At 43.7% G+C, this 15,806-nt stretch overlaps 1 protein-coding gene across 2 annotated transcripts in view; it reads right to left on the bottom strand.

Moving 5' to 3' along the window:
- Positions 1–15,806, bottom strand: part of MAP3K20 (mitogen-activated protein kinase kinase kinase 20) — a 155,475-nt gene that overhangs the window by 18,693 nt on the left and 120,976 nt on the right. For both annotated transcript variants that reach the window (XM_031451669.2, XM_031451670.2), the window contains exons 13-16: positions 14,734–14,764; positions 14,498–14,637; positions 10,127–10,189; positions 9,074–9,166 (exon numbers count right to left, since the gene is read on the bottom strand). In XM_031451669.2, the coding sequence (XP_031307529.2) occupies positions 9,074–9,166; positions 10,127–10,189; positions 14,498–14,637; positions 14,734–14,764 (327 nt within the window). The remainder of the gene's footprint in view (positions 1–9,073; positions 9,167–10,126; positions 10,190–14,497; positions 14,638–14,733; positions 14,765–15,806) is intronic.

Here is a 15,806-nt window from a genome sequence, read left to right as displayed (position 1 = left end):
CACCCACCTTCTACCACCGTAGGTCAAATCTGCCTGCCCTAGACCTTCACAAAACTGGGATTTTTACGGTATGCAGTTGCATAGGTCTGGCTGCTCTCACCAGACATAATGTTTTTGAGATTCTTATTTAACCCTCATAGCCTCACCCTGTTATAGGTAGCACTGCCCCCATGTTACAGATGAGCAGACTGAGGCCCACGAAGTGTAGAGATTTGCAGCACGTTCACCTAGCTGCCCCGGGACTAGAACTCAAGTCTGGGGCATGCCCAGTGTCAGGGAGGAAACACTGGTTTTAAACATCCCCATCACTGCCCTTCCCCTTCCCCATGACCCAAGAAAAAGTATCATCGGAGAATGCTCTGAATTCTAGCACAGAGGCCCTTCCACCTTAAAAAGAAAGCCTGTACTGAGGAAACATTTTAAAATATAAAACCCAGAGGTCGGAATAAACTTTTTAAGATTCAAGAGGGGGGAAAAAAAGAAACAGGCTCATAGCAGGCGACTGACTGTTTTGAAATGTAAGAAGTCATACAAGATGAAACAAAAACACGATAGACACACCAGTCGTGCTGGTATTAAAAGTAGTAAGATGTTGATTTAGGCCTCCGAAGGCTCCTTTACACGCATTGCTATTATCTCGCTCAGCTGCCGGAACCTGCTGTTTTAAAGGCAGGAGAGTGGCACATCCCGTGATAGCACCTGGGTTATTTATCATTATGTATAACCCTGCGCCACTCGATTTTATTCTGCCGCCTTTAAAAGGAAGATAATGCAAGGATGGTTAATTTGCTTCTCTTCTTTATCTATACAGTGTCGTGACCCAGCACGGCTTTGTCCCACGAGATTTGTTTTTCAACGGAAAAGAAACCCACAAGAAACTCTCCCTAAAAATTCCATTAATAACCTCTTTCAGCGCATCTAGGTTGCAGGGTCTGGAACTAAGAATGTTTTAATCTCTTCAGCAAAACAATGTCTCATAATGATGTACAGGACTATTGCTGTACTGATGAAGAATCATACATAATTCAGCACCTTTCACTTGGCACCACTGTGATGTCCTCATTAGCCGTGGCTCACAGTGTCTGTCAGATGGTGTCCATGTGAACGCAGGCATTATATTGTCTTTGAGATGTGCAGCTGCTTCCATGACACTGCCAGTATATAAAAACATGACGCCAGTTTGTTTTATTTAGTGCTAAACCTTCCAGTTTGTAAAAACAAGGCTGACACAGAGCCTGACATGAGGCAGTGAAAATAATTAGCTCTCATTTTCTCAGCCTCCTATTTCCTTCTCCCTGCTGTGTTCTCTTTCCACTAAACCACCACATGTCAGTCGAAATGGGAGGCAATTAGTGGGCTCATTTCAGTCCCCACAACTGTGCTGAAAAGAAAGTATTTATGATGGCACAATGAACAGCTGAAAGATTAAATAACATTTGCCTTTTGAAAAGAAAATGACTTCTAGCTAAATGGGCAATTTTTGATTATTCTCAAACAAGCTTAGAGTAGTTGGTTTTTAAAATACAAGAAAGGAAAATGAGTCATTTTTAGGTGAAAGAATCAAATAAAACTTGACACAGTAATGCAAATAACTGATGTTTTATTGCAAAATATGTAAATGCGTTATACCCTTAACAATGGCTTGTGTCTAAGGTCAGGGCAGATTGGTGCCAACCAGACACCAGTGGAGAGGAGGTTGTTACATTGCCTTTTGGGGGGTTGTTGTTGGAGTTAGGTATGAAAAAAAGGACTTGAGGGATGCTGTTAAAATGGAGTGAAACAGATCGAGTGAGATGCACTTTCAGACGATGCATTACACCCTTGACTCCCTGAAATGGTTCAGATGTTAGCTGACATGTTTGGAAGGGGCTTTTTTATTTATTTTTTTTAAACTGCATTTGAAATTGGAAGGTACTAGGTATCCATCTTGGAAAAAAAGAATAGTCTTGCTATTGATTTTTGAATAATTAAGAATCTGTTCTATCTCAGGCTGGGTTTCTTACCAATATAGAAGGTGGTCTGGCTTACCTAATGACTGCTTAAAATGTTTTTCATACTGGGAAATGGGCTGCAAATAAACTTTTACCCAGGACCTTCAAAATACAAAAACAGCCCTTCTCGCTACCAAGTTCTCCTCCTACCTCCCGTGCCTCCAGAGGTGACTCCAAGAAATAGTTTTGGAAAAAAGACAATCCTAGTTAGTGGGCATTGTTTATTCTCAGTCCAAATCCTAATGTTGATATGGTTGTCATACATCTTTGCTTTTCTAACATAGTGCTTTCAATTTCATTTCAAATAATCTGTCCCCTTTCCAGTTGATTATTCTCAAGATCTAATTTTTGATTAAAAAAAAAACACAAGTCCCTGTGAGTGATCGAGGTTTTTCTCTCTGCAGAACTTTATAGTGTCTCCCCAGAGACTTCTCAAAACCTGCTTCTAAAAGCAAAGATATCTATTGTTATCAACAACTGGGCCTGTCATCATGGAGTCTCCAAATACGGCCGTTCCAACAGTTTTAAGACAGTCACAAGTTTAAGTTTCGTTTCTCTGTTTCCATAATTACATTCTTTTTACAAACTCAAGTCCTGAGTTGTGATTCATACAATATAGTCAGTGTAGCTCTATGAGCCAGCAGCAACCCAAGGAGATCTAAGCCAGCCTTGGATTCACTGGGAGACTGGAACTCTCCCCGAGCTAACTACACACTGTAATATAGCTGAAAACCAGCAATAATGTGTTTGTAATTTATTTAAATCTGTGTTTTATCATGTATACTTCCTTGCTACTCCTGATTTTGATTAAGAAGACTAAGAGTGATTCAGTAATGTGCCGGAGCCCCAGCCCTCATGAGCTGATTGCTTTTATCTCTTCCTGACTTCAAGTTCAGTGATGTAAGATTGGTAATGTGAAACTGGCCATGGTGGGAGTACTGACACCATGGAAAGCTGCAAACACTGCAAGTCAAGGCTGTTTTCTCCAGTTACTAGACATTTTCTGGCAGGCCGTTTCTACCCATGACTATCAGTCCATCAGCAAGGATGTACTGGCCACCTCTCCGAGTTTTGTTTTAGTTCTATAGGAGGCTGTCTGGCCTGTTTGACCAAGTACACCACTAACTCTAATCAGAAATCAGCAGCAAGTCCTGTAGTCAAATTCTGAACTGCATTTGCTCCTTTGCAGGAGGAGTCAGTTCAAACTTATATTTCTTATAGAACCCTACCACCGCGAGCTTATATACTTAGGAACACAAACGCTTATGTGTGTACATATGTTCTCCCCCCACCCAAATAGCTGCTTATGGGACATAAACTTCCCTACACTGAATTTTTAATAAACGCAAGACACATCAAAGAAAGCAAAGCACTGCCCTTCAGCGCTTCTGAAATTTACAAAAGGTGTTGGCTTTTTCCTTCCTTACAAAATCCTTTTCTTTGTGCCCTGTGATTTTATTCATGTTTATCTATCCATTTTATAACAATGGGGGAAAAAAAGCATTATTTGACAGTGTTTGATATTTATAGTGCTTTGAGAAAGGGCCTGAGATTCAATTAAGTTTATTAAATGCCACGTTTTATAAGCAATCTAATAAAGGCGTAAAAGCACAATAGTTAAGTGGGAAATATATGTTTAAAAAAAAAAGTGTTTTTAACCTATAAGTGAAATAACCAGAGAGGCAGAACTATTGACTGAATTTCTCAGGGTGGGGAGCGGGAGACGGGGCCAGGTGCTGACAGATGGGGCAGAAGCGGGGCTGGGGGGGGATGGGGAGAAGGTAGACAGAAAAGCCCCCAACTCTGCCGGGGGAAGTTAGTGCTGAGTCCACCTCTTCAAAATGTTCCTCTGATTTTCTCTTCCTGATTCCCTTGCCCCTTCAAAACATCTCTCGGAAGGGAATTAGAAGTGATGGTCATCTGGAGGGAGGTGGCTGGAGTCCGTAAGCCTGTCTCGAGAGTTACGTATCTGCTGGAGCCAGGGGGTCATGTCCCAGCCTCCTCCCCTAACCCTAGTCTCTTCTCTGAGACAGGTGATCCACTGAGACCCACGGGGGCCCAGCTTCAATCCGCTTTCCCTGCCTCCCTGGGGAGAGGAAGGACTGTGACTGTCCAGCCCTCACAAGGAACAGACAGCTCCTCAGAGAGTTCCCTCCTAACTCTGCTTTTGAATTTTTATGACACAAAGTCTCAAAAGGATCTCGGTGAGAAAACTGCTGGGTGATTTGATAGTTTATTCCTTGGCAATTTGAGAGTCAATGTTCTTGACTGGTGAGCTTATAAGAGACATAATAATAAATTCTCTGCAGCTGAATATTTCAATAAAAAAGGGTGGTTGCCACCCTGGGGAGCGCATGAAGCTGCCTGAGATTCTGGAAGCCACTTTCCTTCTGTATCAAATCAAAGGCCTTAGGTTACAGAACGCAAGGCACTTTCTACATGAAACAAAAATAATGGGGGTTTAGTATTAACTGCCCCCTGAATTTTGCCTTCTGATTACCAATAACCTGTTTTGGGGGATGCTAATACTTTCCAGCAGTATGACACCGTGGTTGAGCCCTTGGGCTGGACCTGCTCCTGACCAGATGGGGACTCTGGGCAAGGAACTTTTCCTCTCCCCTCCTCAGTTTCCTCCTGGGCCTGATACAGGGACAGTGCTCCCTGTGAGGGTGGGTTGTAACAATTCCACCAGAAAAATGTTTGCAATGTACTTGGCTGAGGTATGAAATTATTATTATTATTATAAGCATTTCAAGCCCCTCAGACAGAAAACTTGAGCTGAGAAAGACCCAATTTCTGCCAATACCACTGTCACAACTTCAAGACAGCCTCATAGTACAATGTTCTTTAAATTAATGATCAATTTTACCCTTTAGAAATGGGTCAAGTAAATGGGTAAAGCTCTTTCTCACTTCCTATTAAATTATGAGTGAAGCCTTTGGTTCAGTCAATCCCCCTGCTAGGTTATCTCAAAAAAGGAGAGGAAAAAGGACATTTGTTTCATTTGTGAACAAGTTCTTGAGTCACAGATGGGGCTGCAGTCTGGTGAGGGCCTAGTCAGGTCATGTGGAGATGGGTGGTGGTGGCAGCAGAGCCTGAGCTCATGGGCAGGGGTCACACAGTGGCTTTGGACCACTGGAGCCAGCACAGGCTCTTCAATGTGAATGGCCTTCCTTGGTCTCATGAATCAACCTCACTTCTTTTTTGCCATAATCCATCTGATTGTAAAATGAGGCTATAAAAAGAATTTAAATTGAATTCTTTGACCATAAAGGTTGAAGGGTCTTACAAGGAAAGTTTTTTTAAAAATACATATATCTGTGTACAAGGTCATACTTTAATTGTTTCCTCTTAGTAGGCCAGTTACTGAAATGACAAACCAGTTTTAAGTGGTAGTTAGCTGGTGGTCTTTCTCAGAGGCAATGGGAAAACATAGCTACTGTTTTCACGATAAAATCACTTTCTTACCTTATTCCCACTGGCTGCCATTAGAACACATCTTCCATTTTAATTGTAAAAGAAAAGGTGAAATGGTCAAGCAAATCTCCCTGATACACAAACTCGGGTTTGGAGAGAACTTCCAAAGCTCCAGTGTTCTCTTGTGATTTATTCTAGTCATGGAGATGGGGGTAAAGGCTTCACCTTTTCTGTGAAGATGGGTTTATGGGAACTCAGTTAATTGGGATTTTGAGGATGTCTTTTTTTTCTTGGGTTCTACCTTGAAGGGCCAAGGTAACAGGGTTTTCATGTGGAGAAATGAAATTTCAATTTAAAGCACAATTTGTAAGAGCATATTTCATAATGTTAGGGTATAGGTTGGCATAATTAGGTAGTTTAGGTTTGGACAATAATTTATTCTAGGATTATTTTGTGAGAGTTTACAGATGGCTTAAATATCTTGGGCCAGGTATGAGAGCTAGCACATATTTAATAGAAAGGTAATGATGAAGATGTAATTTCTGGTCTCAGCTCTGTCCTCTCCTCACCCTAGGCTGGTAACACACTTTCTCTGATCCAGGATGACAATACTGTGTGCTTTATGCCTCTCACAGAAATGCCAAGGGGATAAGTGAGATGACACTTATGCAATAACTAGAGCTCTTTAGAAAGAAGTCCTCTCTAAGCATAAGCTTTAAACACTATATTCAGCAAATTCTTTGCAAATGACCACGAACCTCTTTGAGGCCATTTTCAAAACTCATTCCTTCCAAAAAAAAAAAGCTTTTCTTGACTAACATCACCCATTCTGGTCACTTCTTTGTACATTTAGCACCTTGGAGTTACATCCACCTTGTACATTTCACTATTACTTTATAATGTCATCTGTCCAGCTGCTCACACTAGAAACCTCAGCACCATCCTGGCTCCTCACCCCATCTCCAGATAGTCACAAAGTCTGATCAGGTCCATCTCAGTGTCCTTCGGTGAATAGCACCTCCATGGCCTCAGCTCTTTGCCCCTCTCCACCTGGTTTTCTGCACTGCCTGCTCACAGCTCTTTCTCACTCTATCCTGAGCTCTTTCCAATTCCTCCTCTGTGCTTTTGAGAGATCTTCTAAACACATAAATAGGTGGGATGGTATAGCTCAGTGGTAGAGCCCATGCCTAGCATGCACGAGGTCCTGAGTTCAGTCCCCAGTGCCTCCATGTAAAAAATAAATTAAAAATTAACAAAAATAAAAGAAAAAATAAAGTTGTGGGGAAAAAACATAAATAGAGTCCTGTCTATTCCCTGCTTAAAACTCTTCAAACTCCTTAGCTCAGCAAATAAGGCAGTCCTTTTTTCTGGTCTCTAGCCACTATCCTGGCCTTAACTGTCACAACACTATTCCATGTGCTCCAGGCTAAGCCCTCCCAGAGGGAGGGGTGCTTAGCTGAGTTGTAAGGTCCTACAGAAATTAGCCCAAAGAAGAGCTGCCTCTGTCTTCCTGGCTTCGTGCTTCTGAGCTTTTGCACATGCTGTTCTTTTTGCCTTCAATGTCTTCTGCCTACCTAATACTTCCTGATGGTTTTCAAATTTTAGTTCAAGCATCACCCCTACCAAGGAGACTTCAGGATCCTCCTCTGACCCCTTTCTGCATCTGTTTTCAGTGCTTATCCACTGTGCTTCCAATGAATGATGTGTGTGATATCACAAAAATGCATCATTTTGTATTAAAACCATTCATTGATCTTGTCTATTTCTTCTCGTAAATTAAGGGTTCCTCACAAGGCAGTACTACACTTTTAGATTTTGCATTCTGAGCACGGAGTATAGAGTCAGGCACACAGAAGGTCCTCATTAAATGTCTGCTGAGTGAATAGATGAAATTTTTACCCCACATAAGTGACCAAGGATCAGCAGATAATCAAAAGCAACAGTGACGTTAGGCCTTGCAGATAACCAGTGATTCAAGAAGTCTGTACAATCATGGTCAAAACCAGACCACTGTAATTGGTCTCAAATATCATTTATAACTAGCACTGATTTTTACTAAGAAATATGTATTTTTCAGTTTTCCACATTAACAAGTCATTTCTTTATTGAAAATTTTCTTGGTTGAAACTACTCGTGACAAATCTCTTTCAAGAAAATTCTTCCCTCTTTTACCACCTACAAGCCATAAAAATGTTTAAACACAGAGTACTCAGATTAAGCACCATGGAGATGAGGATACTGAAGAAGGCAAATTAAAATGTGCAATTTATTGTGGGTTGAGGTATAGCTCAGTGGTAGAGTGTTTGCCTAGCATGTATGAGGTCCTGGGTTCAATCCCCAGTACCTCCATTAAATAAATCTAATTACCTCACCCCGAAAACAAACAAAAACAACCAAAATGTGCAATTTGTTTACCATCAGAAGGACTTGGGGTGCCCACAGCTACAGAATCTCTTGGTGGTTTTTGGAGAGAAACTTACTCTCCTGCCTTCCTTTCTGTAGCTGCTTCTAACAGGAATGAGTAGCCAGTGATCCGTTCACAGAGGGAAAAGAAAAGTGTTCCTATGCTGGACACCTGGAGTCCGAGTGGCTTTTACTTTACCAAGTTCTGTGGCCCAAACAAGGGAGGTTAAGATTTCCATTCAGCAGGAGCATCAACATACCTGCAGTACTGCAGGTAAAACACTGTCAGGTGTCTAGAAAGAGCATCTTTTGAAGCCCCAGGTAAAACTCATCCCTTTGCAACAATTTCCGATCATTTCCCAGCACTAGTTCCAGGAATGGCCTGGGGAAAGCGTGGTTTAATTGGTGAGGGCCGGTGGGCCAGCTGAGCCCACACCAGCTCTAGCAGAGCGACTGGCTCCAGGTTGTGAGGAGTTGTACTGACAAGGTCTTTTTGCTGCCTCAAAGGAAAGGTACAAAGAGGGCAGTAGCTAAGAGCTTGGTTCTGGGTCAGAGAGGCCTGCGTTCAGATCCTTATTCTGCTACTTGCGAGCCATGGGCAAGTTATTTAAACCTTTCAGAGCTTTAGTCTCCTCATTGTAAAACGGGGGGAAATAGCACCTAAACCCGAGTACTGCATGCCTGGCACGCAATAAGTGGTCGATTAATCAAAGTGATCGTTATTACCAGCTGTTTACAATAATCCAAAGTAACACAAACCCTTTAGGATTCCAGTTCACATGCCACCCAGCCCACGCAGTTTGTCCAGACTCTAAAAATAACATAAAGTGGCTGCTGGACTCAGTGTTGGCCAAATGTCCTGCCATACTATTTAGAGCTGAGAATTTGAGTTTCCATTTTGCCTGCAGTTACATTCTCGGTGTTGCTCTGCTCTCAATATTGAATCAGGAAGCTGTGATTTCAAGCAGGATAAACCATCAGCCTAGTGTCCATGCTCCCAAACCCCCCAAAATTTGCAGTGAGTTTCCTTGAGGGTTTGGACGGCCTCACACAGGACTCTTCAGCTGAACGAGAGGGTAAGATTCCTAGATTGGATTTCAGAGGCAGCTGGAAGCCCTGCAACTAAATTCTATTTTATAAAGTCTATAAATTTACTCAAATCATGTTACCAGCTGGTAGAGGGTATATAAAACCAGAGTTCCAGGAGAGAAAAAGAGTAAATCAGATTGAAATTTATCCAAAAGATTTAAAATATAATTTACCTGTGGGCCAGTTCCTGGTTTCAAGTGAAAACCAAAAACAAGTTCAAGGTTCACTATTTTTTCCTCATTTTCTTCAGGTTCACCTACAGAGTCCTGAAACAGAAAACCATTTATTCTAGACAGTGCTTTTACTTCTCATATAAAGGAGATGATTTCTCATCACTAGTTTTTCCATTCTAATCAATTGCTAATTTTTGGTTTATTTTGGATGACACTACAGATTACAATTGCTTAAAGCAAGAGAAATGACATTAAGTCTTTGAGAACTTTGCTAAATGATTTGCCTCCTGCACACAAACTGAATATCACCATTTTTCATTCTTTCAATGATGCGTCTTGCATTGTGCAGTTTTACCCTAGAAATGCACTTAGTCCCTGGAGATGCACAGTGAATTCACCTTGAGAGTTTCACAACACTCAAGAGATTTACCAGCTATTCCCAAAGAAGAACTGTGCAGCTCCCAGAGCATATGGGGATGGAGAACCAAGCAGAGGAACAAAGCAAACCTTCGAGGGCTAAGAGATGGAGAGCCATGGTTGTTAGTGACTGAGAAGAGTTCTGTGTATTTATTGCAAGGATCTACTAATTTTATAACAAGCTATGCCATATGCCTTTAGACTATGTTCAAAACAATCTGTTAAATATACTAATATGTTATTCAAGCAATAAAACTCCTACCCCTCAATGCAAGTGGGAATTCAGAGCTTAGCGTATGAATTCCTCCAGGGACTTCCATGTTGGACAAAGGTCTGTGGAGCCAGGTGGGAGGCCGGAGGTCTTCACCTACAATGTCAGCACTTACATCCCCTAGCCACTAAGGTGACATGTGGTGTTCTTATCATAAACGTATTGTTAATATTTCAACTTGCATGGGAACAAGGGTGTTCAATTTATGCATATCCTTAACTTCACTCAAAGGACCTTTTGTTGGACAGATACGATCAAATTTCACTTCAAATGATTCCCGACATTGGCAAATTTAGGTGTGGATGGGGCAGGTGCACATGTCAATAAAAGTAGTGTATTCTCAGTAAGAAAAAAAAATTACTTACCTTAATTAGTGGTGGGAAGTGAAATAAGTTTAGGTAATCGTGGGTTAATTTCTCGATGGCTGACTGAAAAAAAAATCACAAGACTTTATTAATGATCTACGAATACCAAGAAAGGATTAAAATCATTGTGCACATATAAAGGCATCTTTATTTATGTAGTTCACAACACACCTGGGGGATGTTAGTGTCCAACATCCGTTGAGAATAAACCTGATTGTTCAAAGTATTATAGGTAGTTTATAATTATTTAGTGGAACAGGAAGATATTTTACAGATGTTAAATCTCAGCATAAACAATAAATAGAACCATTCTTCAAACACCGGTAGAGTAGTGACACGTTAATATTTTAGTGCATAGAATGCAGTTGTCACCCTAAGTAACTGGGAAAAACAACAAAGAACATGAATCTATCACCAGAGGCTCTCATTAGGGCTGAAATCTCACTAAAGGGTTTATTGCATCGTAAGGGCTTTTCTGTGGGTTTGTGTCCAACACTCCCTCCCCCAATGAAGCACAAAGAGCTCTTAAAGGAAAGGAGGACAATTTAAATTATGATTCTTTTTTATACTCATCAGGTATAAAGCCAGCTTTTCTGTGAACGGAACATATCATGTAGAGAGTAAAAAAGTGCCAATGTGAGAAAAATTAGACGTATTTTTTAAAAGTGAAATGAAAGCTGTTGACACTTGACAATGTAATGAGCACCTACTAGATGTTCAGCTCTATTCCTTCTACAAGGCTCCTCCACATGAAAGCTTCCAGGCTCGAGGGTTAACAGCAGTGCCTGTGCCTCCTCAGCCAGAGAGCAGAGCCCGGCGGGCAGCGTCTCGCCCTCAGGGTGGGTGTGTGCGGCACTCTGACAGGGACCACGCGGGCTCCTCCAGTTCCCTCGCGCCGTCCCATCCCGAGCGGCCCAGCTCCCTGTATTCTTCATCCTGGTCGCCCCAGGACTGCCTGCAGGGTCCCCCGGCCCACCCACCCAGGGAAAGGTCCGTTTCCATGGCCCCTCCCCCCTACTCCTTCCCTCTCACATAAGCTTCTTGGTCAGAAGTACCCAGGACCCATGTGAGTTTAAGGGTGTCACATGTGGGCTGTGCCCCTGCACCCACAATGGACGGCCACTGTCATACGGCCCTGGCTTTGGCAGAGAGGGAGGGTCTACCCGCCTGAATTTTGAGTCTGCCCCGCTCTGGGGACTATTTCTGTGCACATGCAGACCCAGCCAGGAGCTTGAGGGAGTCTCAGGCCCCGTATGTATGCTGGCCACACCCCTCCTTTGGAGCTCAGGACGACACTCTGCGGACACAGCATCAGCATCGGAGGGCTTTGCACCGACCCCACCCCAACCGGCCCCTTCCAACAAGGGCTTTTTCTCTGTGCGTGTGTCTTGGTTTCTCTGCAGCATTTAGTCCCTTTGGCCACTGTTTTCATAAAGCATTTTCCTTTCACTACTCCTGGGCAGGCGCGCCTCTCTCCTGCCCAGGCTCGTGGACCCCCTGGCCATGTGCATCCTTTCTGAAAGCACATCGCGCATCAGAGAGAAAGCTCCCCAGCGGGAAGAAGACTCTTCATGGGCAGGCGTGTCCGTGTAGCTGTGCTTGCCTCCTTTTTATTTACTTACTTATTGAGGTGAAATTCACATACCATAAAATTAACCATTAAAAAAATTTAGGGGGGTAATTAGGTTTTTATTTACTTCCTTATTTTTATTAATGGAGGTCATGGGGATTGAACCCAGACCCTCCTGCATGCTAAGCGTTCAGTCTACCACTGAGCTATACCCTCTCCCTAAAATTAATCATTTTAAAGCGTGGAATTCAATGGCATTTAATATATTCACATGTTGTATAACCACTACTTCTATCTCATTCCAAAACATCTCCAACACCCCAAAGGGGACATTTCATATAAATGAAATTCTACAACACGTGCCTTTTGTGTCTGGCTTTTCTCACTTAGTGTGGTGTTTCTGAGGTACTTCTACGTCGGAGTCTGTGCTCACTGCACTTTTCTTCTTAAATCTGGAAACAGACCTCTTGCCCGGGGTTTCCTGCCCCCTCTCCATCCCATTTTCACTACCCTGGCTAAGCCTTCTTACTCTGTATTAGAACCCTCGAACTGGTCTTTCAAAATCCAACCTCTCCTCTCTAATCCACTTTACAACTTTCAGAAGCAAAGCTTTAAACATGTCAACTCTGGAAACTTCCCATGCTCCCCTCAGCTGGTCCAGTTCCAGATCCCTGCCCTGAAGTCGCAGGCTGTCCGGGATCTGGCCCCACCCCCTTCTGCTTTACATATCCTGGGTGCTGCTCCCACCAAGACTTCCACCAGACAGAGCGACCGACTGTTCCTTGTATCAGAACCAATTTTTTTTCCTTTTTTCTGCTCCAGTCTACATACCAAATTCTGTCCTTCCTCCAAGATCCAGCTCAAGGGCCACCAGCTCCACGAAGTCTTCCCTCTCCGCCTCCCCCTACCGCCCCTCCCAAGCAGAGGTGGTGAATGCCTCCTTTCCTCCAAACTGCCAAGACTCCGTATTAGAAGTTATATAGACGTGTTTTAGCTCTTTTCTGGGATGTAACTTCCTTCAGGGCAGGATTCTTTGCATCTTCCTAGTCCTGAGATTAGTAGGCAGCCACAGAATTTGCTGAACAATAATCAGTAAGCTTTGACATTGCTTAACAATTCCAACCAGCTCAGAGGGGCCCTCTGACTGTCCTAGGCTGAGTCTGGGAATAATTAAGTCACCGTGGCTGTTGGGGAGCAATCACAGCTTGCCACCGCCTTTCCTCCTGACTGCTTCTTAAGGAATGCTGGTCCTTTTTCAGAAGAAACAGGGGAAGGGGAGGTGGGTAGCTGCTAAATAGGACAAGATTTACCAAATCTCTCTTGGAACCCTGAAACTTTTCTGTACTAGAGAAAATAAATTTTCCTACTGTGGTCCATCTAAGCTGGCACTGCTTTTCAGGATGGACTTGTCCACGGTCAGAGGTCGAGATTAAATTATTTATCAGCATTTGGGGTGTATGTTTATGCATGAGGTTTCCTGCCCGTCTTCTAAGAGGGAACAGATGGTAGGTTAAGGCTAAGCCATCACCCCAGGGGTGCAGAGTGGCTGTAAGGATGCTCCTTACGTGGCTCCAGGGTCCCCAGGACAGAAGGGGATGTGATCTCTTTGGACCTCAGTGGGGGTTCCCTAGAAAGCCTGGTATCAGTAGCTCTAACAGAGGCAAAGGCAAAAATTGTTGGTACTTTGGGAGCACCTTTGTTAGGGTGTGGATTTGGATAGGAAGCTGCTTTTTCTGTATTTCCTTTTTTATTCTATTTCCCTTCTTTCTAACCTGTGTCCACCCCCTCCATCCGCCCACACTGGAATGGAGGAGGGCTGGTGAGCAAACTGGATTTTAACATAAGATCTCTCATGAGACATCTTTGATTAAAAACCAGGTGCACACAGATGCCAGCAACTGCCATGTGATTTGAGTAACTAAAAAGCAAAACAAAATAGGAACAAAAACCCAGATCTGGGTGCTAAACTCCAGAAAAAGCATCAGTGACTACAAAAACAGAGGTGTTGCTTTGAAAGTGCTCAAGACTGATGTTCTGGGGGGAAATGTTAGGGATTCCAGAGAAAATGAGACATTAGAATACACATAAGGTGGTGTCTTTTCCGAGTCAAAATGCAGCCGATTGCAGACTGAACACCCCCCCTCCATGGTTTAGGTACTGCAGTGTCTCAGCCCTTACTCAGTCCGCAGGGACATTCTGGCATCCTTAGGGCTTCCTAATGGAGATCCAGCCTGTCTGGCCTCAAAGGAAGTCGCCACCTGCTACTCCGGGGTGGGAGGGCAGCTCTGCAAGGAACACGGCCTCAGTTCCTGGTCCTCTAAGCTTCTTCTCACGCCAAGGCCCCTCCACAGGCAATGTCTTCCCCCAAGAACCCCTCCTCCCCACGCCCTTCACCCCGTTAACACCTCCCGGTCCCTCAGCTCTTGACTCTTTGTAACTTCCTCACCAAAACCTTTCCTCAGCCCAACCTCACCTCTCCTTGGTGGCATTTCCTACAGCCGCCACTTGACCATTATTGCCTGATTAATACCTGTCTCCTCCACTAGACCAGAGACTTCTGAGGGCACGGGGGTGATATGCAGGTGTATCCAGGTGACTTATGCTGGACCAGGTATTAACCCTTTTGTTCTGGGATTGTCAGGAGGGAGTAGGGGGTCCCAGGGGGGCAGCAGCTAGTGACCAACTGGTAGGGAAATATTCTCACCCTGTGACCACCAGCTCAGCCTCTAACCTGACACATGGTCTGCTCCACAGCAGGTGCTCAGGAAAGATCTGCTGACTGCCCTCCCTCCCTGAGGTACCTTTAAGTGGATGATATGTCCCTTGGAGACAATGCCCATGTCTTTCAAGTCTTCCTCCTCCAGAAGAAGCAGTCGCTTTCCCGTAATGTTGTTCTCCTTAAACAAGCTTGCATATACGCTCATCTCCGCGGAAGAGTCACCTGAGGGAGGTGATTAGAAGGCAGACAAAAATTAGACTCAAACACATCCAAGCAAAGTTAACTCCATGAATTAAGAAGGTAAGTTATGCCACTTGCCTTTTCTGACGAGCTGCTGAACCCAAAAATACTGTGAAAGAGAGGACACAGAACGTTTTGAAGATTCATACATGGTCAGTGACGACATTGGTTAATAGTGGTTAAGTCATAGACTTAACAGTAAAACACATAGTTCTCAAAGGATTAATATAGCATCAATTCTTGGTTCATCCGCAAAGGTAAAAAAGATTTTCTTTTTATAGTTTTAAAACTTCCAGCTTGCAGATTGGAACTATCCCTCCCTTTGGGGGTTTCGGACACTTGAAGGACCACTGATTTTCCTCCTTATTTGAAAGATATTTAAAAATCCTCTCAAGAAGTTTCTTATTTATAATGACTTTTCCATTCATGTTTCAGTGGTCCCCTGGGGTGTTGAGAGAGGGTCACTGGTTTACCCAGGAATTGTATGAGTAATGGGGACCACAGAGCAGTGGACAGAAAAGTGCGTAGAACGTGTCCCCTGTTCTAGGCCTGGTCATGATGTCACGTTGTGGCCCAGGACAAGTTAAAGCATGGAGCCTCCTATACAGAATGAGGTTAGATCCAGTGACCTCAGTCCTTTAATTTCACTTGGCACGTGTTGACCATAGCCTCTCACATTCCCGGGGGGAAGGAGACAGAATTGGGGGCCAGACCCAGGTCCAGTAATTCTCTGGGAAGCCCTTGACCCTGGAAATTTATTTAAATGGTTTGAAAACCACTCAACCTCAGAACAAAGTCTAAAAATAGCCGTTAGAGCTCAGTGCCTTTTAAAACATTTCTTCAAATGAGATGGGCCAACTTTGCAGCTGGGGATAAAGGGATTCTGTCCAGGCCTGTGACTAAGGGAGATCCTAAATCCTCTTTCCTTGTTAAGCAGGGCTGGCAGGAAATGTAGAATCACCGGGGCTTAGGGAATGGGAAGGAGAGGCACCTGGTGTCAGCATCCCTACCCTGCAGAAGCTCATGCTGGAAGCAGCATTGCATCACCAGAACACCAGGGGCAGGAAGGGACGTGCCCAGGCCCAGAAGCCAGGCTGAGTTTGGTGAACCTTCCAAAGACCTTCCCAAAAGTTTCTAGTAGTGAGTTTCTA

Source organism: Camelus dromedarius, chromosome 4 (genome assembly GCF_036321535.1).
Source record: "Camelus dromedarius isolate mCamDro1 chromosome 4, mCamDro1.pat, whole genome shotgun sequence".
NCBI classification, from domain to species: domain Eukaryota; kingdom Metazoa; phylum Chordata; class Mammalia; order Artiodactyla; family Camelidae; genus Camelus; species Camelus dromedarius.
This window is presented reverse-complemented; position numbering and strand designations above follow the sequence as displayed.